This window comes from Apium graveolens, chromosome 10 (assembly GCF_009905375.1).
Source record: "Apium graveolens cultivar Ventura chromosome 10, ASM990537v1, whole genome shotgun sequence".
In the NCBI taxonomy this organism is placed as follows: domain Eukaryota; kingdom Viridiplantae; phylum Streptophyta; class Magnoliopsida; order Apiales; family Apiaceae; genus Apium; species Apium graveolens.
Window position 1 is genome coordinate 209,179,357 of NC_133656.1, and position 22,976 is coordinate 209,202,332.

At 34.0% G+C, this 22,976-nt stretch overlaps 1 protein-coding gene across 2 annotated transcripts; it reads left to right on the top strand.

Annotated features, from left to right (window-relative positions):
• The first annotated feature begins 16,272 nt into the window (after window positions 1–16,272).
• Window positions 16,273–22,610, top strand: LOC141692980 (uncharacterized). 2 transcript variants are annotated; one of them, XR_012562975.1, is made up of 5 exons: window positions 16,273–16,424; window positions 16,513–16,590; window positions 16,696–16,794; window positions 20,432–20,585; window positions 22,486–22,610. XR_012562975.1 is itself a non-coding variant. In XM_074497959.1 (4 exons), the coding sequence occupies exons 1-4, from the start codon at window positions 16,422–16,424 to the stop codon at window positions 20,507–20,509; spliced, it is 258 nt and encodes an 85-aa protein (XP_074354060.1). In that variant the 5' UTR covers window positions 16,273–16,421; the 3' UTR covers window positions 20,510–20,687. The 2 variants fall into 2 exon arrangements, 1 of the variants encoding a protein (XP_074354060.1); XM_074497959.1 differs by lacking the exon at window positions 22,486–22,610 and having other exon boundaries at window positions 20,432–20,687.
• The last annotated feature ends 366 nt before the right edge of the window (window positions 22,611–22,976 follow it).

Sequence of the window (22,976 nt, forward strand, 5' to 3'; positions counted from 1 at the left end):
AGAGTCTTATCAATAGTACCTCTGGTAAAACCATGTTTGAGTAGAAATACTGACAGTGTGTCATACCAGGCTCTAGGTGCCTGTTTCAGTCCATATAGAGCCTTGAGTAATTTGTAAACAAAGTTAGGGAATTCTGGATCTTCAAAGCCAGGTGGCTGTTGCACATAAACTTCTTCTTCTAGTTCACCATTAAGAAAAGCACTCTTGACAACTATTTGATACACCTTGAAATTTGAGTGTGCGGCAAATACCAGAAAATTTTTTATTGCTTCTAGTCTTGCAACAGGAGCAAAAGTCTCATCAAAGTCAATTCCCTCTTCTTGTGAGTAGCCTTTAGCAACCAACCTTGCTTTGTTTCTAGTAACAATTCAATTTTCATCCATTTTGTTCCTGTACACCCACTTAGTTCCAATTATGCTTCTATTCTTTGGTGCAGGAACTAATTTCCAGACTTTGTTTCTCTCAAACTGATTCAGCTCCTCCTGCATAGCACATATCCAATCAGGATCCAATAGGGCTTCTTCAGTTTTCTTGGGCTCTACTTGAGATAGAAAACATGCATGTAGGCATTCATTAGAAGTTACACTTCTAGTTCTCACACCAGCTGAGGGATCACCAATAATGGCTTCTCAGTATGACTCATATCCCACTTTCTAGTGTGTGTCGATTGACTAGTGCCTTCATCATTTTCTTCAGTATTACCATGACTGTCATTTCCATTCTCTTCTTCTCCCCCTGAGTTTGTGCCATCAAATTCAGGTGTCTGAAGAGAGCTTTCATTCCCATGATTTTGTTCAGAGGTCTCTTCATATGTCACTTGTTGTGCCACAACTTCATCTTCCTCATCAGAATCACTATCAATGGTTAGATTTTCAAATGCAAGGGCTTCAGCATCATTTACATCAAGGCATTCCAAGCTTGGACACTTGTCATCATCAAAAGTCACATCTGTGCTTTCCATAATTTTCTTTTGATCAATCACATAAACTTTGTAGGTTGTTCTTTCCAATGAATATCCCAGAAAAATTGCTTCAAAAACTTTAGAGTCAAATTTTCCTACATATTCAGAGTTGTCTTTTAGAATATAACACTTACTTCCAAACACATGTAGATGCTTCACTGTAGGCTTCCTGTTAGACATCATTGAGTAAGGTGATTTGCCATGAGCTTTGTTTATGAGATATCTGTTTTGAGTGTAGCATGCAGTATTAACAACCTCTTCCCGGAAACTTGTTTGCAACTGAGCATCTTGTAACAAGGTTCTAGCAGCTTCAACCAATGTTCTATTTTTCCTCTCAACTACTCCATTCTGTTTAGGTGTTCTAGCTGCTGAGAATTCTTGAACAATACCTTTGCTTTTGCAAAATTCACTTAATGTTGAGTTTCTGAATTTTGTTCCATTATCACTCTTCAATCTTTTCACACTAACTTTTCCTTCAGCTTGCTTCTCAATTTTCTTGATGTGCTCAATTATAATGTTTGGAGTTTCATCTTTAGAGTACATGAACTCAACCCAAGTGTATCTTGAAAAATCATCAACCATGGCAAGGGCATATTTGTTCCTTGAAATGGACAAGACATTTACTGGCCCAAACAAGTCCATGTGAATAAGTTGCAGAGGTGCACTTATGGAATTCACAGATTTTGACTTGTGACTTGTTCTTTTCATCTTTCCTTTCTGACAAGCTTCACAAACTTCCAGTTGAGCAAATTCTAGACTGGGCATGTCTCTCACAAGCTCCTTCTTGACTAAGGTGTTGATTGCTTTGAAATTCAGGTGAGATAGCTTCTTATGCCATAATTTGCTTTGCTCTTCTGATGCATTGGTGTAGAAACAGCACACTCCATCCTTATTTGTTGAGTCTAAGTCTGCAACAAACAAGCTTCCCTTTGTTATTCCTTTAAGAGCAATTTCACCAGTCTTTTTGCTAATAAAAGCACAATCTCCTTTGTTGAAAACAACTTGAAAATCTCTGTCTGCAAATTGACTAACACTTAAGAGATTTACTTCTAGTCCAGCAACTAGTGCTACATCTTCAATGACAACATTTCCAAAAACAATCTTGCCATATCCCATTGTGAATCCTTTACTGTTGTCTCCAAAGGTCACCAAAGGGTCAACCATCTCCTCAAATTGTGATAGCAGGGCCTTATCACCTGTCATATGCCTGGAACATCCACTAACAATGATCCATATGACCTTCTTTCCTTTGCCCTGTACACAATGAGGATTAATTGTGTTTAGTTACCCAAGCTGTGTTGGGCACTTTCTTCTTGTTAACTGATTTTGCAGAAGTAGAATGAGAATTTTCAGATAAAATGAAATTCATAGACTGTTGAGCATTTTCCCTTTTAGATATAGAACCAACTTTTGATTCTGTGAGATCAATTCTCAATTTGTGGCAACTCTTCATCACTTTCATGTTGCAGGGAATACAGTCAAACTTGTCACATAATGAATAGGGATCATTAGCCTTAGCTTCATTGTATTTGCAGACTCCTTCAGGTGGATTGCTAACAATCTTTTTACAAAGTTGAGTTAGGTGATTCATTGATCCACAATTCTCACACCTCTTTCTAGGAGCATCTGCAACATAAGCAAAATTATTGCTTTTGTTTATCCCAATCTTTCCATTTCTATTCTTCTTTTTCTTTTTGACCTGTTCAGCTTTAATCTCCTTCACAGGCTCCTTAGTTTCTTGATTGGCTTTTGGTGTTTCAACAGAGATGGAAGTGTAATATCCGTAATTTTTAGAATTAGATTAATAATAGAATAATAGAAAAAAAATATTAAAATTAGAATAGGACTAGGATTTAAAATTGAATTAGACTAATGACCTATAATTTGGATCCAATTCTAATATGAATAACTTGTAGGTTAAGATATAGGGTTTTGTATCGTTATAAATACATCATATTCGTCCTCCTCGTTTTAATTATTAAAATTCGTAGGCCTTTATTCAAAAAATTCAGCAGTCTTGTAAAATTCGTAGAAAAATCTTCGTAAGTCGGAATTCAGTGATTCTAGACTTTTTGGAAAGATCTTTTCGTTCCCTACAACTTTCGTGCTTTGTGTTTTCCAAGAAAACGTCGTTTAAAGGGTAAAAAAGGGTCAATAAGGATCTGATCAGAATTGGAGTCATGGAGAAGATCGAGATTTTAGATGTTTCGTTTTTGATGGGTTGCTAAGGATTGATTGTGTATTCAAATGTGAATTATCTGTTTGCGTGATTGAGGCAAGTAACTTCTCGTTGCACCATATTACTTATTTGCTTACGTGTTCCGCAAGTAACTTTTCGTTGCTTCGTATTACTTATTTGCTTACGTGTTCTGTAAGTGACTATCCATTGTTTGTTTCGTACATCGTATCGTATAGATTATCGTATTTTATTATATGTGTTCATGTTACTTGGTCTACTAGTTGGATCGATTGTTTTCTTGCTGGGCTGTATAGCTCATTACTTACAATTTCAAGTTTCGTCTAAGAGTTCAAGTTGGATAACATTCAAGTTCGAGGACTTAGATTTGGAGTTGATTGACTTTTGGGCTTCCGTTAGCTGCGCTTTTGTAATAGTCACCATTGTAATAAGCCTTGTTGCTTCTTACAATGATGACTATTACAAAAGCGCAGCTAACGGAAGCTCAAAAGTCAATCAACTCCAAATCTAAGTCCTCGAACTTGAATGTTATCCAACTTGAACTCTTAGACGAAACTTGAAATTGTAAGTAATGAGCTATACAGCCCAGCAAGAAAATAATCGATCCAACTAGTAGGCCAAGTAACATGAACACATATAATAAAATACGATAATCTATACGATACGATGTACGAAACAAACACTTTCAATACATGTTTTTATTCTTATTCGATACACACACACATAACATATAAACAACAATAATTCAAAACCAATAATTTATGCCACGACCACTACAACCCGGTGATAACGGTCCTAAATTTTCTGAAAACTGTCACTACAATCCGGTGACTGCGGTCCTAAGTTCTTATTCGATATTTTCACAAACCATGGTACAAATCAAAGATCCAAAATTATCGTCGAGACCCCACACATATACACCAATACGTATATTTTAACACATAATACTTTCAAATATATCATCACTTAGCCCATATTTTGATAATCAAATATATACACATAACACACAATTTCGAAAACACTAGCAGGATCGATCGAAAACTTACCTCAAAACCTGACCAGATCTGAATATAGCCTTTTTGACCCTCTAAACAACGTTATCTTGAAAAACACGAAGCACGAAAGTTGTAGATAACGAAAAGACCTTTCCTAAAAGTCTAGAATCACTGAATTCCGACTTACGATGAATTTTCTACGAATTTTACAAGACTGCTGAATTTTATGAATAAAGGCCTACGAATTTTAATAATTAAAACGGGGAGGACGAATATGATGTATTTATAACGATACAAAACCCTATATCTTAACCTACAAGTTATTCATATTAGAATTGGATCCAAATTAGAGGTCATTAGTCTAATTCAATTTTAAATCCTAGTCCTATTCCAATTTTAATATTTTTTTCTATTATTCTATTATTAATCTAATTCTAAACATTATGGATATTACATACTACCCTCCTTAAAAAGAATTTGGTCCCCAAATTCACAACAATCCTATACGTCTAGTGTTACTAATCTCCTACAGGTCAAACTTAAACTATGGTCCACAGGAACACATCCTAGGGAATGTACTAATCCCATACGCAATACACTCTGAAAGACAGCCTACTCTTGATACCAACTGTAACAGCCCGCACTTCCGGACTATTAAATCTAAATACAAAACTAAATTCCAATACAATTATTAATCCAAAATTCTATTACAATGGTGACTATTACAAAAGTGCAGCTAACGGAAGCCCAAAAGTCAATCAACTCCAAATCTAAGTCCTCGAACTTGAATGTTATCCAACTTGAACTCTTAGACGAAACCTGAAATTGTAAGTAATGAGCTATACAACCCAACAAGAAAACAATCGATCCAACTAATAGGCCAAGTAACATGAACACATATAACAAAATACGATAATCTATACGATACGATGTACGAAACAAACACTTTCGATACATGTTTTTATTCTTATTCGATACACACAATACACATAACATATAAACAACAATAATTCAAAACCAATAATTCATGCCACGACCACTACAACCCGGTGATAACGGTCCTAAATTTTCTGAAAACTGTCACTACAATCCGGTGGCTGCGGTCCTAAGTTCTTATTCGATATTTTCACAAACCATGGCACAAATCAAAGATCCAAAATTATCGCCGAGACCCCACACATATACACCAATACATATATTTTGACACATAATACTTTCAAATATATCATCACTTAGCCCATATTTTGATAATCAAATATATACACATAACACACAATTTCGAAAACACTAGCAGGATCGATCGAAAACTTACCTCAAAACCTGACCAGATCTGAATATAGCCTTTTTGACCCTCTAAACGACGTTATCTTGAAAAACACAAAGCACGAAAGTTGTGGAGAACGAAAAGACCTTTTCGAAAATTTTAGAATCACTGAATTCCGACTTACGATGAATTTTTTATGAATTTTACAAGACTGCTGAATTTTATGAATAAAGACCTACGAATTTTAATAATTAAAATGAGGAGGACGAATATGATGTATTTATAACGATACAAAACCCTATATCTTAATCTACAAGTTATTCATATTAGAATTGGATCCAAATTATAGGTCATTAGTCTAATTCAATTTTAAATCCTAGTCCTATTCTAATTTTAATATTTTTTTCTATTATTCTATTATTAATCTAATTCTAAAAATTATGAATATTATAAAGCACTTTATGTTTGATCTATCAACAGATACAGTCTTGTAGCCATTTTTGCTGTTAGGAGTGTACTTCCCTTTTCCTTTCCAGCTGCTGTCTTTGTTGAAGTACCGTCATTTGCTCTTGAAAAGTCTTGGTTTCTTCACTCTAATGTTAGAGAATTTTCTAGCCAAGTAAGCCATTGATTTGTCTAGCTCATCAAGTTCATCAAGAGTGTAGAATTCATCTTCTTCATCCAATTCCAGTATGACTTGCTCTTTAGTGTCATTGGCTCTTTTCTCACTTGTAGAAACTTCTGGAGTTTGAGATCTTTGCTCATCATTGGAGGTCTGCCATCGTTCACAATTAGTGCACTTGAGCCGTCCATTACATATCCTTGACCAACCCTTAATGATTTCTTTTGAATCATTTCAAGTTCATAAGTTTTCAGAACCCCATAAAGCACTTCCAGTGTGATTCTACTCAAATCCCTTCCTTCTCTGATTGCAGAGATCTTTTGTTCCAAATGGTTAGGGAGTGTTGGGTCCCAATGTGTTTGTAGAAGGGGGGTTGAATACAAACAGCACCGAATAATCGAATAAAATGCGGAATAAAAAATGTGAAACAAAATTCAAGTTAAATAAAAATATTATTAAACTTGAAATGTGTTACAACAACTGTATCGATTACAAGGTATTAATCTCAAATCATTTATCAAAAATCTAGAATAAATTCGACATGAACTTTTTCTATTTTTGCAATAATTAGAATCAAATGCTAAACGCGATTTGAGATTAAGTTCTAGGGATTTTAATCCGCTAGATTGATACACAAGAACAAGATAAAGATTTCTAGTGGATTAGATTTAACATTACAATCTAGAAATTATGATCTTGAATAAAGCAGATGAAGGATGTTATATTTCAAGGCGGCTGCACTTTGTTCTTGACTTTTGATTGAGTTGATAAAAATGATATGCTGCTTCTCTGCTTCTTTTATCAATCAGCTGATTTAATTGAATTGGAATGACAATCCTTTAAGCTTGTATGACTTTCGGTAGGACAATTGAATGAACTAGCAAGACAATCTGAATGAACTAGAATGACAATCAGAATGAACTAGCAAGACAATCATCCTCCTAGAGTGACTTTCGGTGAGACAATGTAAAATGGCCTAGCATGACAATCGGTATGACAATCCTGATTGTCATGCTAGTTCATTTTCAATTGTCTTGCTGATTTAAGCCTTGAATTTAATCCAATTAAACTTCTGAAAATTCCTAAAATTCCTAGAATTAATTCAGAATTAATTAATCAATTAATTCAATTAATAAATAAATTATTCTTCGCAGATATAATTTATTTTCTTAATTAAATTAGATGACTTAATTAATTAATAGAGAATTAATTCTAGTCTTGAGCAGCAACCATTCTTCTGCAAATCTTCTGAAAATCACTGAAAATTATGAATCAATTCCACCACTTCAACGTTGACACTCGATGTACTGTCTGGTTCATGAGTGACTAACTTCCGTGACGTTTCTTCATGTCTTGACTCTGACACTTTGATTTTCTTCAGATTAAATTCCTTGTAATTTAATGATACCCTGACGAGATCTCTGTCACTTGATTAAATCCACGATCTTGATTTATATCACTGAGGCATGATCAACTTCTTGAACTTCTTCCAGTGAATTAACTCCTCAAGTCTGTAGATGAACATTGTCTCTGAATCCTTTGACAGATATTACTTTGCGAGATCTCTCTGACGGTCGATCCACTATTTACTTATTACATTCTTATTTGAGTTGAGTTGAATCCTCGAATATACAAATAGGTCTATGACATATGACTTACAATCTCCCCCTATTTGTTTGTTAGACAATAACACACAAATACCTAGAGGATAACTCAACTAACAAATAAGAAAAAGATATAAACATACATGCAAAGTAAATAGCAGAAAATTTCTGGATGAGATTTAACATTTTCCAGATTCCAAGTAGATGTTCCTCTAGACTGAACATATCTTCAAGTAGTTCCATCTTCATTTGTACAACCACATTTCCTGTTGAGAAGCACATATCTCTCTTGCTTCTCCCCCTATGAGAATCAACTGATTAAAGAAGATCACCTTCGTTTTACCACCTCTCCCGTACAATAGGATCCGCAGATAAAAACCAATGGTACTCCCCTAACAGCTTCTTCCCTTATCAGAAAATCACCTTGTGTTTACCACCTCTCCCGTACAATAGGATCCGTAGTTAGAAACAACAATGGTGTGGTGTAGTGTACATTTTTAGGATCTTTTTCTTACTCCCTGCTATTTCTCCCCCTTAGTTGAGGAATCCTCCAAACTATTTCTTAAGCTTTTATCTCCCCCTTAAAGAAGGAATGTATGCCGTCGTCTGAAGGAGTTCTCATATTTCACTTGGTTGGAAAAGAAATAACAAGTAGTTTCTCTTTCTTCCTCACTGTGAGTGTGTGATTGTGTTTTAGTGTACCTCACATGTGTTTCACTCTTCTCTCCACTCGTGTTTACACTCATTCTCACAAGTGTATCACTCTTCTCTCATAGCTCCATAATCCAGCTGTACCTGCAAGGAAAATCACCTTAGCCATCCTTAAGGAGGTCACAGGTGGTGCAATGGGAGTTCGCAAATCCCCATCCTTGTTAAATTCGTCAGATAAATCTGAGTCATAATCTACAAGTTGCTAGTTTCCCTTTTAGGATTCCAGATTTGAATTCTGGGAAGGTAAACAATGATCCAACGAATTTAGCATAAAGATCAAAGTTCCCTTCTAACGTCTGTGAAGACATTTCCTTGTGACTTATCAGGTAATATCTGAATCATTGTCAACAAGTTGCCGATCTGCACCTATGTCAGATCCACTATCCGCAGATGCATCCAGGGGATTTAAGCCTGGGGAGGTAGATACGGACCACTGACATATGGCTTTTGGATCAGTATCCTCTCCTAACACCTGTAAAGGCAATTGGTCCACTAACGAACCTTGAACAATCGAATCTGACCTTAAAATGGTCGAAACTCTTGTTTCCGTCAACTCATCCTTTGTGTGTGTAACCTCTCCTTGTGCATCAAGAATTGTTTATGTTTGAAGTGGTGACACTACATCGGATACCTTGGCCGACAGGCAAAATTCAATAGACTTACCCTGTTGAGAGAATGAATCTAGTAACTGTTTTTGTGCCTTTTCAGCCATTACATCTTTTTGAGAAGATGTATGGGGGCTAGCAGTTGTCTCGGTTTAAATACTACTCATCTATGTAGGAGACAGAGCTACTGGGTTGACTACAAAACCTTCCTTATGTGGTGCACTAGGCACTATCTCCCTCACGCTCATTCATACTACTTTTAGTGGTAAAAGAGTGTTGGTTGGTTCTGTTTTTGTGTTTGTCTTTACAGTCTGGGATAGACGTTGTGGATTTTCAACCTCATGACTGTCAATGAAAGAAAGTCATTGGAGACTGAACCTGTAACACAGAATATATGGTAATAGAGAGAAAATGATTTACAATAGTGATTTTAAAAGATTTTACATGAAATAAGAAATCACTAATGTAGAAAGAAGTTTAATTTTGTTTTTCAATATGAATGAGTTTTTGATAAAACATTGATCACTTAGGGTAAAGTCTAAGTAATTCTCATTCATGTCAAAAGCTTACAAATATCTGCAACATAATGTTAACAACATATCATTGACCGATACTTGTCAAGTACTTTAGATACTAATTGTTATATTGCATAAACAATATACCACTGCACATATAAAACAATATGATTGTGCTTAGTGATAAGATAGTTATAAATATGACGACTCTACTAGTTCATATAACATTATAACTTTTGTTAGAGTGCCATACCATGTCCTTGACGATTGCTTGAGCAGTATACTAGTTCATACCAACCTGAAGTGAGATTGTGAAGAAGAGATTGCATAGTCCAACAGATCTGCAGCTGCAAAGTCCATGAACTGTGGTGCACTGACTTCCTCTTTTAACTCACCAACCAGGAGTACACTTGTACACATCTTACTAGAGTACAATTCCAAGTGTAATGTGCAGCAGGTGCCTGATATGTCGTAATATTCTCAAGTCTCGTCACTGGTGCTATATGTTAGATACTGCTTCCTGATAATAACCTAGCACCATATACAAAATTACAATGATAACATTCCCAGCTTGCAAACAGCCATATCCCTCGGATAAACCTTTGCTGTTATCTCCAAAGGTAACCAGGGGGCCAGCTTTCTCAATCCACATTTGATAGCAGGGCTCTATCTCCGGTCATATATCTTGATGATCCACTGTCAAGAATCCACACTACCGGTTATACTTGTTTAATGCCCTGCACTATAAATGGATTAGACCTTCTTCGGAACCCAAACTTGGTTGGGCCCGGCATACTTGTAGAATTGTCCTTTGTCAGGCAAAACAACATTTTTAATTTTAATTGTCTCAACTTTCTCAATGACTGAACATTTGACCTTGTAAACAGCCTTAACAAATTTCTGTTTAAGCTTAGGCACAAATGTCTCCTTTCTAGCCTTAGAAGGACTAGCAGTCTTAGACCTATCATGCTTCATGTTATTCACATGCTGACGAGGAGTAGTCTTATCATTAGACACATGCTTACCATTAAAATAAGCATACATCATATTAAAAGCACAAGACATACAATTAGCAACACCACATGCTTTATGAGAGTGATTAACAGCATGCAATTTATGCATGGTAGACATGGCATTATTGTTATCCAACTCATGTGTGTCTGAGTTAGTCTCAGTTGCTTTCACAACTTTGACCGGAACTTTCGACTCACTTGACTTGGAAACAATCTTCTCATTAGCAAGATCTTCAGCACGTATTTCTTCTTGAATAACAGAAGAGGTCGCATCAAATGGTTCAGCAATTGATGCTTTATAGAGGGGTTCATCAACACCCTTAAGCACATGTGGTACTTCCCTCCCTTTAGCACATACATGAGGAGGGGAGTTTATGCCTAATTCTCCAATAGCAGCATTGTAATCATAACCTATTCCAGATGTTTGATTAACAGCTTGCTTACTGTAGAACTCTTTAGCCTTCGAACAAGAATTGAAGTAGGCTCTAACCTTAGTCTCAAGACCGGTGATCTTGTCTTTGAGAATAGTTTCGAGTTTTCTATAACAGTCAACTCTATTCTCTAGAAAAGATACCTGTTCTTTTAATTTGTCTTGATTAATGTGCACAAGTCTTAATTCATTGACCTCTTTCTCAAGGTCTGTGATCTGTAAACTTAACAGTTCATTATCACGACGTGCACAATCTAAGTTACCTCTTAGATGATAAACCATTTCAGCATCAGAAAGTTTTACCTCTATTCTTGACGATGAAGCTTTTCCATCAATAGCCATAAGAGCAAGATTTCCTTCATCTTCATCTTCACTGTCAGTATCATCCCAGCTTCTTCCCTTTGCCAGATAAGCCCTTTCAGAGTTCTTTCTTACTTGCTTTGGCTTCCTACATTCTGTGGCAAAGTGTCCCAACTCATTGCAGTTATAGCATCTAATGGTGCTTCGATCAACCATCCCTGTTTTGTACCCACCACTGCTGGTGTTAGAGGATGAAGATCCACCTTTCTGGAATTTGTTGTAGTTGGACTTGTACTTAAGCTTGGGATTCCTCCTGAATCTGACATTGGAGAATCTCTTGACAATTTGGGCCATTGACTCATCTTCTAATTGCTCCAGCTCTTCCAAGGAATAAAAATCATCACTAGATTGATTTGTAGTAGGAGGATCATATTCTGCTACTATCACATTTTCCTCAGCCTTGGAGAACTGTACCATTCTCTCCGACTGTTGAGATTGTTGTTGTTGTTGACCTTCAGCTACAAATGCAGTAGATGTGCTGACCATTCTATCCTTCCCGTAGACTTCCTTCTGTTGAATCTGCTCCAACTCATAGGTTTTTAACACTCCATAGAGCCTGTCCAAAGAAATCTCACTCAGATCTCTAGCTTCTCTAATGGCAGTGATTCTATGTTCAAGATGAGCTGGCAGTGTTAAAAGGAACTTTTTGTTGACCTCCCTGATTGAATAATACTTTCCATTGATGTTCAGGTTGTTGATCAACGCATTGTACCTCTCAAACACTTCAGTAATTCCTTCTCCTGGATTTGATTTGAAATGTTCATATTCAGAGGTTAGGATTTCCAACTTGTTCTCCCTAACTTCCTCTGTGCCTTCATTAATCACCTCAATAGTTTCCCACATGTGTTTGGAATTTTTACAGTTCATCACATGTCTGTTCATCAAGGGATCAAGGGAATCAATTAATATTAATTGAAGGCTGGCATCCAAGGAGGCTTCTTCCTTCTCAGCAGGAGTAAAATCTTCAGGCTCTTTTGGATAGGTTCTAGCTTCAGTAGTCACCACACCATCTATTATTACCTCCGGTTCAATAACCATCGGAGTTTTTATACCCTTCTTTAACAAGTTTGAATATTTGGGATTTGCAACTTGTAAAAATAATAGCATCTTCTTCTTCCACATGATATAATTCTCTTTATCAAATTGTGGAATTTTAACGGTTCCAACTTTATGTGAAGTCATTATGAATTTTTGAATAAATAAAAATTCAAGGAGTTGAAAAATCACAAAAGTCTAGGATCTTGATTTGTTCGTTAATCAGAAGGCTCTGATACCAATTGTTGGGTCCCAATGTGTTTGTAGAAGGGGGGTTGAATACAAACAGCACCGAATAATCGAATAAAATGCGGAATAAAAAATGTGAAACAAAATTCAAGTTAAATAAAAATATTATTAAACTTGAAATGTGTTACAACAACTGTATCGATTACAAGGTATTAATCTCAAATCATTTATCAAAAATCTAGAATAAATTCGACATGAACTTTTTCTATTTTTGCAATAATTAGAATCAAATGCTAAACGCGATTTGAGATTAAGTTCTTGGGATTTTAATCCGCTAGATTGATACACAAGAACAAGATAAAGATTTCTAGTGGATTAGATTTAACATTACAATCTAGAAATTATGATCTTGAATAAAGCAGATGAAGGATGTTATATTTCAAGGCGGCTGCACTTTGTTCTTGACTTTTGATTGAGTTGATAAAAATGATATGCTGCTTCTCTGCTTCTTTTATCAATCAGCTGATTTAATTGAATTGGAATGACAATCCTTTAAGCTTGTATGACTTTCGGTAGGACAATTGAATGAACTAGCAAGACAATCTGAATGAACTAGAATGACAATCAGAATGAACTAGCAAGACAATCATCCTCCTAGAGTGACTTTCGGTGAGACAATGTAAAATGGCCTAGCATGACAATCGGTATGACAATCCTGATTGTCATGCTAGTTCATTTTCAATTGTCTTGCTGATTTAAGCCTTGAATTTAATCCAATTAAACTTCTGAAAATTCCTAAAATTCCTAGAATTAATTCAGAATTAATTAATCAATTAATTCAATTAATAAATAAATTATTCTTCGCAGATATAATTTATTTTCTTAATTAAATTAGATGACTTAATTAATTAATAGAGAATTAATTCTAGTCTTGAGCAGCAACCATTCTTCTGCAAATCTTCTGAAAATCACTGAAAATTATGAATCAATTCCACCACTTCAACGTTGACACTCGATGTACTGTCTGGTTCATGAGTGACTAACTTCCGTGACGTTTCTTCATGTCTTGACTCTGACACTTTGATTTTCTTCAGATTAAATTCCTTGTAATTTAATGATACCCTGACGAGATCTCTGTCACTTGATTAAATCCACGATCTTGATTTATATCACTGAGGCATGATCAACTTCTTGAACTTCTTCCAGTGAATTAACTCCTCAAGTCTGTAGATGAACATTGTCTCTGAATCCTTTGACAGATATTACTTTGCGAGATCTCTCTGACGGTCGATCCACTATTTACTTATTACATTCTTATTTGAGTTGAGTTGAATCCTCGAATATACAAATAGGTCTATGACATATGACTTACAGGGAGAGTAAGCAAGAACTTCAAATTCACTTCTTCAACATCATAAAATTTATCATGAAGCTGCAAGTCATTTATCAGCTTATTAAACCTTTCAAACACATCAGTAATACCCTTTTTTGGTTTAGCCATAAAACCCTCATACTGAGAAATCAATATCCTTCTTTGATTTGACCTAACCTCCTCAGTTCCTTCACAAAGTATTTCAATCTTTTCCCATATCTGTTTAGCAGTGTCACAGTTGACAATATTATTATACATTACATTGTCAAGTGACTCAATTAGTATCAGTTGCAAAGCACTGTCTAGGGAAACTTTCTCTCTTTCAGGTTCAGTGTACTCAGAAGGATCCTTGGGAGCATAATGAACTGGAATAACCATATCTCCATCTGTGATTTCCTCAACTCTAACTACAGGAGTGAAGGGCCCATTCTTGAGGATACCAATGTAAAGATGATTGGCCATTCTTATAAACAACAGCATTTTCTTTTTCCATAAAGTGTAGTTGGCCTTATCAAAGGGAGGAATCTTGATACTACTGATTTTCTGTGTATTCATTTTTCCAAGATCTAATATGTTTACTTTCAGATACTGCTCTGATACCACTTGTTAGGTATGAATACAACACAGAGGGGGGGTGAATGTGTTTTGGCTTAAATGTTTGATTTTTGATCGACTTAGGCTTTAGCAGTTGGTTGTTATCAATGATTTAGTAGAATAGATGTTAAACATAAATAACTGTGCAAATATGTAAAACACAAATCTTCAAAACTCACTTAATTTTATATTAAAAATCAAGCAGTGTTTTGCTACAAAATCTCTAAGTTCTTGTTTTAGAACTTAGCTTCTTTCTTGAGAGAGAACACACAATTTTTTATCTTTTTGTTCTACTTAACTAGAGGACCAGTGTTAACTTTATAACCCAGTTAACTGCTGATTTACACAGTGGATAATAAACATGCTATTAGCTTTTCTAAACTGTCACTTGTCATTTCTATTTATAGAAAAGTAAATCTTCCATTTCTAGCTTAGCATCTCGTGTTTACTTTAATCTCCTCTGTCAGTTAATCTTTGTCATTGATCTTGCACATCTCTCAAACTGCTTTTTGTAGACTTGTCAATCCAGCTATGTGAATTGTTTGTTGATCTGCAACCTTGGATATTAAACTGTTCTGCAATTCTGTACTTAGAAAAATTTCTTCACTTCGAGATCTCCAATTAAGCTGTAGAGAACTCGACATCTCGATAGGCATGTTGGCTTGTCGATATCTCTGAAACTTCATTGTAACCTTGACTTATCGACAACTCTGAGTTCTCTAGTGAATTTTGGTTTATCGATAACTCAGAGTTCTCTAATGGACTTTGCCTTATCGATAACTCAGAGTTCTCTAATGAATGTATACTTGTCGATATCTCTGAGTTCTCGAATGGGTATCTGACTTATCGATATCTCCAATAACATTTCCTGAGTTCTCGATAGACAGTTCCTGAGTTCTCGATAGGCAATTCCTGAGTTCTCGATATGCAATTCCTGAGTTCTCGAAAGGCAATTCCTGAGTTCTCGAATGACTTCTCTATAACACTAATTCTGTGACTTGTAGAGATCTTGACTTAGAATGTTTTACACCAAACAGATTTATTCAACTCCAAACTTCTTCATAATTCTTCTGAGGCATGATCTTCTTGATCTTTTTTCAGATAGAATTCTTAAGCTTGACACTGTTTAGAGAAAAATGCTTCAGTCTGCTCCATTTACATTTTACAGACATTAAGTGTTACAAGTATGAATTACAGATTAAGGTTACAATACAACTAATCTCAGGGTTGTCAGTATGACTTAGTCTTGTTATGATACAGACATGTCTTGCACAACATATTAGTTAGACACAAGCAACCCAATAAATTGGCACAAAATAAGTCCAATAACTGGCACAGAATAAACCCAATATATTGGCACAAAACAAGGCCAAAAACTGGCACAGACAGTACAAGTTTACCGTCATTTCATTATTTATGCCTCTAAAGTCTAAATTATTGATATAAACTCTTAAATTGTTTGTTTGCACTTGTTATTCACGTACGGAAAGTTTATGGTCATTATTATCAAAGGACTAATATTTGTTATTATTTGATTAATATATCATAGTTTATTTGTTACTAATGTGGAAAGAATTTTTTTTAGTTTCCAAATGATGTCAGTATTTTTTAATAATCATTATATTGGTAATCACAAACCGATTAATCCGTTAAATCGAAATATCTTAAATCACATAATATAGTTGGAGTTAGATAGATTAAGGGTCGTGAATTGATTTGATAGTTTAAAAAACGTCCCATGTGATTTAATTTAGATTTGACGTGTAAACCTAGCGTGATTCATTCATGATTTAATTTGCGCGTATGACGTAACATAGTTTTTACCGAATAAGAAAGGAGTTAGGAGGGGTGTTTTAAACTTTAAATAGAAGACGAGCAGGGTTTGGTCGGGGCTGAGGTTAAAATCAAGACATCAACGCTAAACGCAACCCAAGTCTTCCCTTTCCATACAAACATGGTATTGTGATCCCCAATTCTAATCCTATGTTCTAACATCAATCCTTGTTTATGTTTTCACTTATTTTACCTCAATTTTATATGTGTAGGTTTGCTTGTTCTGTCTTTTGCCTCTTTTTTTGTTGCCAATTGTCAACATCTTACCCATCTTATTCGATCGCATCATGGTAATCTTTTCCTTTTAATTCATCTTTTTTGTTTGTATAATTCATATTCTCTGTGATGACTCAATTTACTTGCAATTTATGTGTGTGTATGTTTATGGTTTATAGGTCAAAGTATACAGGCTGTTTGGATGGGATTATCGAAGGCCGGAAAGGGTACCTCCCGCGTGTCCTTATAAGCCGGCAGCTAATAAGATTAATGATACTGTATGTCTCGCTGCTCCTTTGGATTTTTGATTGTTTGGTTAAAAATTACCTGCTAGCTAAGATTGCTTTAGAATATTTGTGTAAGTTGCAATTGAATGTGTGTCGGTATGGAATAAGTATTACAGGGGAGGGTTTGTGCTTATTGAATTGTGAATATAGTTCTGTTTGTTTGTAACTGCAACTTGTAGAATAGTGAATGTAGGGGAGGGAATTATGTTATGACGATGAATATGTCACTTGCTTAATGAGATGTTGTCTGAAATACAGACAGAGATCTGATCCTCTAAAACAAGGATTTTTGATCCAATTCCATCAATTGAAGATGTACATAAGGACTTTAGTCTCTCTTGAAGTTAAATGAGACAAATGTTTAGCTGAAAAAGCAAGAAAAAGATCCCATGGTATGAAAGTTTGGTTGGGACTTGGGAGCAAATGGGATAAGGTAGGAATGGAATGAGAAATTTTGATCAGATGTGGAAAAAAAATCAAACATTTGATAGGAACGGAATCAAATATTTCATGTCATGAGACTGGTGAACAATATAAGTAGGGAGGGAGAATGGAGCATTCATCCTCACATGGTGGGTTTAAACTGTAGTCTAAATAGGTAGGAACGGAATGGAAAAAGCAACGCATATCATTAATACCGGCCCCCAAAGTAGTACAACCTTCATTTGATTCCTCAATCTCATTCCCTCCTACCAGTTGTAGTGTGAATCTGTTTACATTTTACCAAAACGAAAGCCGTTAAGAATAATTATGAAAATTGAAATGTTCTTGGTTTGCCAATCCTGTTGTCAAACTTCTACATGTATTATTATGTTTTCCGCAATTCAAAATCTTGTTATATCGAAGCAAGCATGTATTTTATAATGGTGATGACTGACATTTAAGGCTGCAACTGGCAAGTAATTGATTTGTACATGTTTTGGACTTCCTTTCTAGAATCAGATTGTTATTTGCAAATGCAAACATACGGTGTGTGTGTTTTTGTGAACATATGAAGATTGAGGAAAGAGAGTAAACACATGTAAAATTGAGTTGGTGTGCAAAGAAGAAAGGCAAATGTGTTATATAACTGTGCAAGTTATGTTAGTGAAAGATAATAACAATTGGGATATTGTGTAACTGAAAAAAGAATGTATAGTCTTGTTTTTTCATATGTTAACCACGAGATTTAGCTATCAATACCGATTGTTCCTACTCTCTAATTTACCATTTATGTCAATTATTGATTATTGATGTAGGATAGAATTAAGAAAAGAGATTTATAGAAACAAAATATAAAGTTAATAAAAATAAATTTGGGCCCAACTCCCCAAGGATTTCTTAACTGTCTGCAGAAAAAGAAAGACAATTGACCACAACCCATAGAATAGAGAGTACTAATGAATGAGAGGAATTGCATGACTTATATATATGGTGAGAACCTGCTAAATGACCTAATGGACCAAAGAGCATAAACAATTGGGTTTATTATCAGAAATCTATATAATCATGTAACAAACGAAATATAAGCCCCACTATATATTTTACAAACTATAAAATCATAATTGTAAAAACTCCCCCTCTTTTTATCTTAATCTATATTATTGTTCTCTAGCCCCAACTGTTATACGTGATACTTATACTTGTTTTGCTTCCTGAAATATTCTTATAAATGCAATATGTGTATATGTTATTTGCTCGTAGTGCCAAGTGTGTACCTAAAGCTTAATAATGCAAAATGTGTATCTTAATTCTTTTTGATTCAATGTAAAATCTGAATCTATCGTTCAAGAATACAAAGTGTGTATCTTAACCTTTTAACTTAGTGCAATATTACTGTTAACTTGTAATCAACGCGTTTATTATTGTCTCCTTAATCAATACATAACAATAAATTCATACATACAGCAAAATTATAATGCTTAATAAATAGAAAATTGTGCAATATTTAATTTAATAATTTTGGGATATTATAATGATTAGAATGTTGGTTTTTAAATTATTATGGATATGATTAATTTAACTAGTTGCCATACATTTATTAACAATAATCTAATTATGCCGTTAATTAAAAAAGTAACAACAACAAAGCAGTAGTTAGAAAATTAAATTACATACTTTGCACTGTTAAACAATATAGGTACAGACTTTGCACTGAATCCGAAAGTTAAGATACACATTTTGCGCTCTTAAACTATAGGTATACACACACACTTTACAATAGGAGAATACAACAGGTGCGCATATTGCATTTTACTCTATTCTAATAATAGTCCCCTGAAAACTAAATGTGGGTTTCTGAGTCTTTACTTTATGGCATTCAATCTTGCTCCAATTTGTATCATATTAAAGGGAGGGGGCTACAACCTACGTGTCTATAACTTTATCAAAAACTCTTTTCATTCCTTGAGTATAGTTGTTGAAGGTTTATTCACATACCAGAAGCACAGATGTCGAAATGATTTTGAAATCCATGAAAAAATTAATTTCCATATTTACCCTTGAAATGTTTTACATATTACACAATAACCTATGATAAGTGATAAGCGAGCAGAGGTTTCTTTGGTAAAATATTATTGAATGAATTTAGAGTGGCCAACAGCTAATATGTTGCTGCAGAGAGAGTGTTAATAAATAATAATATACGGTCATTGAGTCATTGTAAAGTACTTTGTCATATGATCAATTTGTTGCGGTTAACATATTTAGGATATTTCTTTTTTTCTTGCTTTTTGATTGGTTAGATAAAGACATTTTTTCTTGGGAAGCAGTTGAGTAGTTCTCTCAAGTCTTATTGAGGATATACACCTGTAATAGCTATTTAGTGATGAAATAACCAATTGACGCACTGATAATAAATGATCTGTTATTGCTGGATTATTTGTTTATTCAGTGTTCTGTTCCGCTTGAATTCAGCTAATGCTACATATATCCATGCTCTCTGTCTCGCTCATGTGTAGTGAATCCTGTCCATTTGAGCTTGAACAATTTTTCTCTATTAGCCATGACCGAGTAACCTTAATTTTGTACCATACTAATATGTTTTGGTATAAATATACTGATTATTCTAAAATATTGATGGTGCTAGATCTTTAATTTACCAGTGGCTATTAGATTGGGACTTGGGAGGTTCTTATGTATTTTTTTTTCTGAACTAGTTTTCTGATCTTGGAGTTGGAATATGTTTTTGCCTTTCTTTAGTGTCTCGAATACATCTGATATATTGCATCTATAGATTTAGTTCTGGCTCTTCCATTGGGAGAGCACATCTTAGGGGGTGTTTGGTTGATGGTTAATGTGTCCGGTTAACGGGAATCGGAACCTTAAACCCAAGTGATAGTGTTTGGATTACTAATTTAGTGGTGGGGAATGGGAACTCCATTCCCTCTTGGTGGGTATATCAAACCCACCATACCCCTTGGATTTCCATTTCATCCCCATCCCCATTAACCCTCATTTCCATACCCTCCATTCTCATTCTCGATTCCATTTCCCATGGTGCATCCAAACGCCTCCTTAGTAGTTAATAAACTAAGTGCGGTGATAATTTATGTCCGGGATTTTCCAATCCATTATACCAAAACTCCTTTTTTTTCCTTTATGCTGGCTAGTTATGCATAAAGATTAATAATGTTATCATTTTTTATAGGCTACTGGGGAGCCAAATCCTGTTATCCTGGATCATGTACAAAAACATGCGGGGGTTGATGAAAACAAGCTTGATTGAAGTTGACTCATCTTTGCACAGGACGTCAAGTGTTTATTATTCTGTTTTTTTCCTGTTATAATAGCCACCTGTTTTTCTTTAGGTTATTTGGTAAATAAGTAACTAATACTTTCAGATAATTATGTTCAATCAACAGAGTTACATATATGTTTGATTTTATTCTATTCGGTGTTTACCACACAGCGTTTTATGTTCCTTTCTCCAGTTTAGTATACCAAGTTTATAGAAGTAGGGTGTAGATGGTTCAGCTTCTTCTGTTTGGTGCTTGCAGAAAGAGGGGAGATTGGCACACTTTTCGATTCTTCTTATCTAGGAGCAGAATTTTCATAAATAAAAGGATATTTACAACAGTTTTCCCAACAGTCCAAGAAAAAGACGATTTTTTATTTTTATTTTTTAATCTTTATCTTTGAACCAAAGTGGGCCCTGCTTGTAAAATGTGTCTGGATTTTGATGGGCTTGGTTATCCCTTTACTCATAGCAGTAGAATGGGGGCAGAAATCTGTGGACCAGAGCAATAAACATAACCCAGCGTCGTACCTATTTGACAGAGACGAATGTTTTGTAGAAAATTCTAAGAATCGAAGTGATGAATGTAGAATAATTTCAAAAATAGATAGGACCCTTTAAATCGATTAGGGGGCAAATGAAATGGAACGACTCACTTTCTATGAACTGGCAATATTTAGCAAGGATTTTGCGGGGTCAATGAAATCTATGATGCTTGTATGTGCAAGCTAAGTTTTGGGGCTACCAATTTACCATACTAACATCTGTTTAAATATCAGATCTATGTTCACTTATAGATCTAATACTAGCCTACGGATTACTTTTAACACTCGAAGAAATAATTTTTAATAATATATTTTATCTTAAAATTATTAATATATTAATATAGATTTTCAATAGTTGAAAAATAAAATGAAGAACATAATAAATTATAACAATATATGTTTTATGATAATTTAAGACTTAACTGAAAATAAATAATATATAAAATGTTGTTTATGGGACTCGAACCTTGAACTTGTAAAAATTGTTAAAAATAAAGAATATAAAAGTTTAAATATAATACAAGCAATTTAAATATTTATATAATATTACTTTATTATTATATCCAACGGTTCTCATATATATGTCTTTAGATCTGAGTTATTTACTGTATCAAACAACTCTATCGAACAACCAAACTACAAAATAGAGGGTGTTATATTTATAATAGTATAGTATAGATATAGAGAGATAGATTATTCAAATTAATTAGGGGTAGGGGTGGTTTGTTTTTAAAAGAAGTACTCAAAAAAGAAATGAAATTAATTCTGTAGTTTTATGTCTAATAACATGTCGAGTTTAAATGTGGAGAGAAAAAAAAACTAAGAGCATGTTTACCTTGGAATTTTTTTTCTTAAAAACTAGGAAAACAGAAAATTTGTTCCACTTACAAATTTTTTTTTAAAAAAAAGGAAAAGTAGAAAACAAGGTTTTCTGAATTATAACTACATTAAAAAAAAAAATCAAAACATCAATTCATTGTTTTACAAATCCAGAAAAATGGGAAACAGGCTAAAATCACCCAACTTTGATCCTTCACGGTTTAATCAATTTATACTTATCATATGCACCAACATACTAGTCATATCTTAATACCTTTTTTTTAACATATAGTGAATTTATGAATTTTTAATCACACAACATAAATAAATTAACAAGTTGTCATATTTATATTTTAAAGGATTGAATAAAAATAAATAAATTACAAAGTATTGTATCCTTTAACTTACTACTCCCTCCGTCCTTAAAAACGTTTCTGTTGGACACGTTTGTCAATACACACTTTTGATTGTCAATATCTTTAATTTCATATTAGTATTAAATTTAAAAATTTCATTGTATTAAAGTACTCACAAATTCGAATTTAACAAGATCACTCATGACTATATTTGATCTTATAGATTAGATGCAAGTCAATTGTTTACCATAAATAGTGTCATAAGTCAAAATAGGAAACGACAAAGGGAGTATGTTATAAATTCTACTTAAACAAAACTCAAACACAAATTTAAGAATTTAATGCTTACAAACTTATAATTTTTAAAAAAGATATTATTGATGTTACAAGATGAATGATCTACATATTACTTGTCAATTAGAAGGAATTTGCAATACGATACAAACATGATAACATGTTTTTTTAACATATATTAATTAATTTAAAATATTTGTAACTTTATTGGAAATTTAAAAGATTATAAAATAAAATTATAAACATTAGACTAATAAACAAGAGTGTGAAAATTTAGGAAGAATATTTTTTTTAGTATTAAAATTTTATTGATTTAAATATGTGAATCTTTTTAAGTTATGCCAAGATCTAAAAAAATAGTACGTTTAAGAACAACCCACAATTTAACCAAAATATGGGTTTGAAACATGTTTTTTCAATTTTCAATAGTTTTTTTAGAAAAAG

Excerpts from the sequence above, each read along its gene's own strand:
- LOC141692980 (XM_074497959.1), top strand. Across the intron at positions 16,591-16,695 it reads TCTTATTCGATCGCATCATG|GTCAAAGTATACAGGCTGTT; the intron begins GTAATCTTTTCC and ends TATGGTTTATAG. Across the intron at positions 16,795-20,431 it reads CTAATAAGATTAATGATACT|GCTACTGGGGAGCCAAATCC; the intron begins GTATGTCTCGCT and ends CATTTTTTATAG.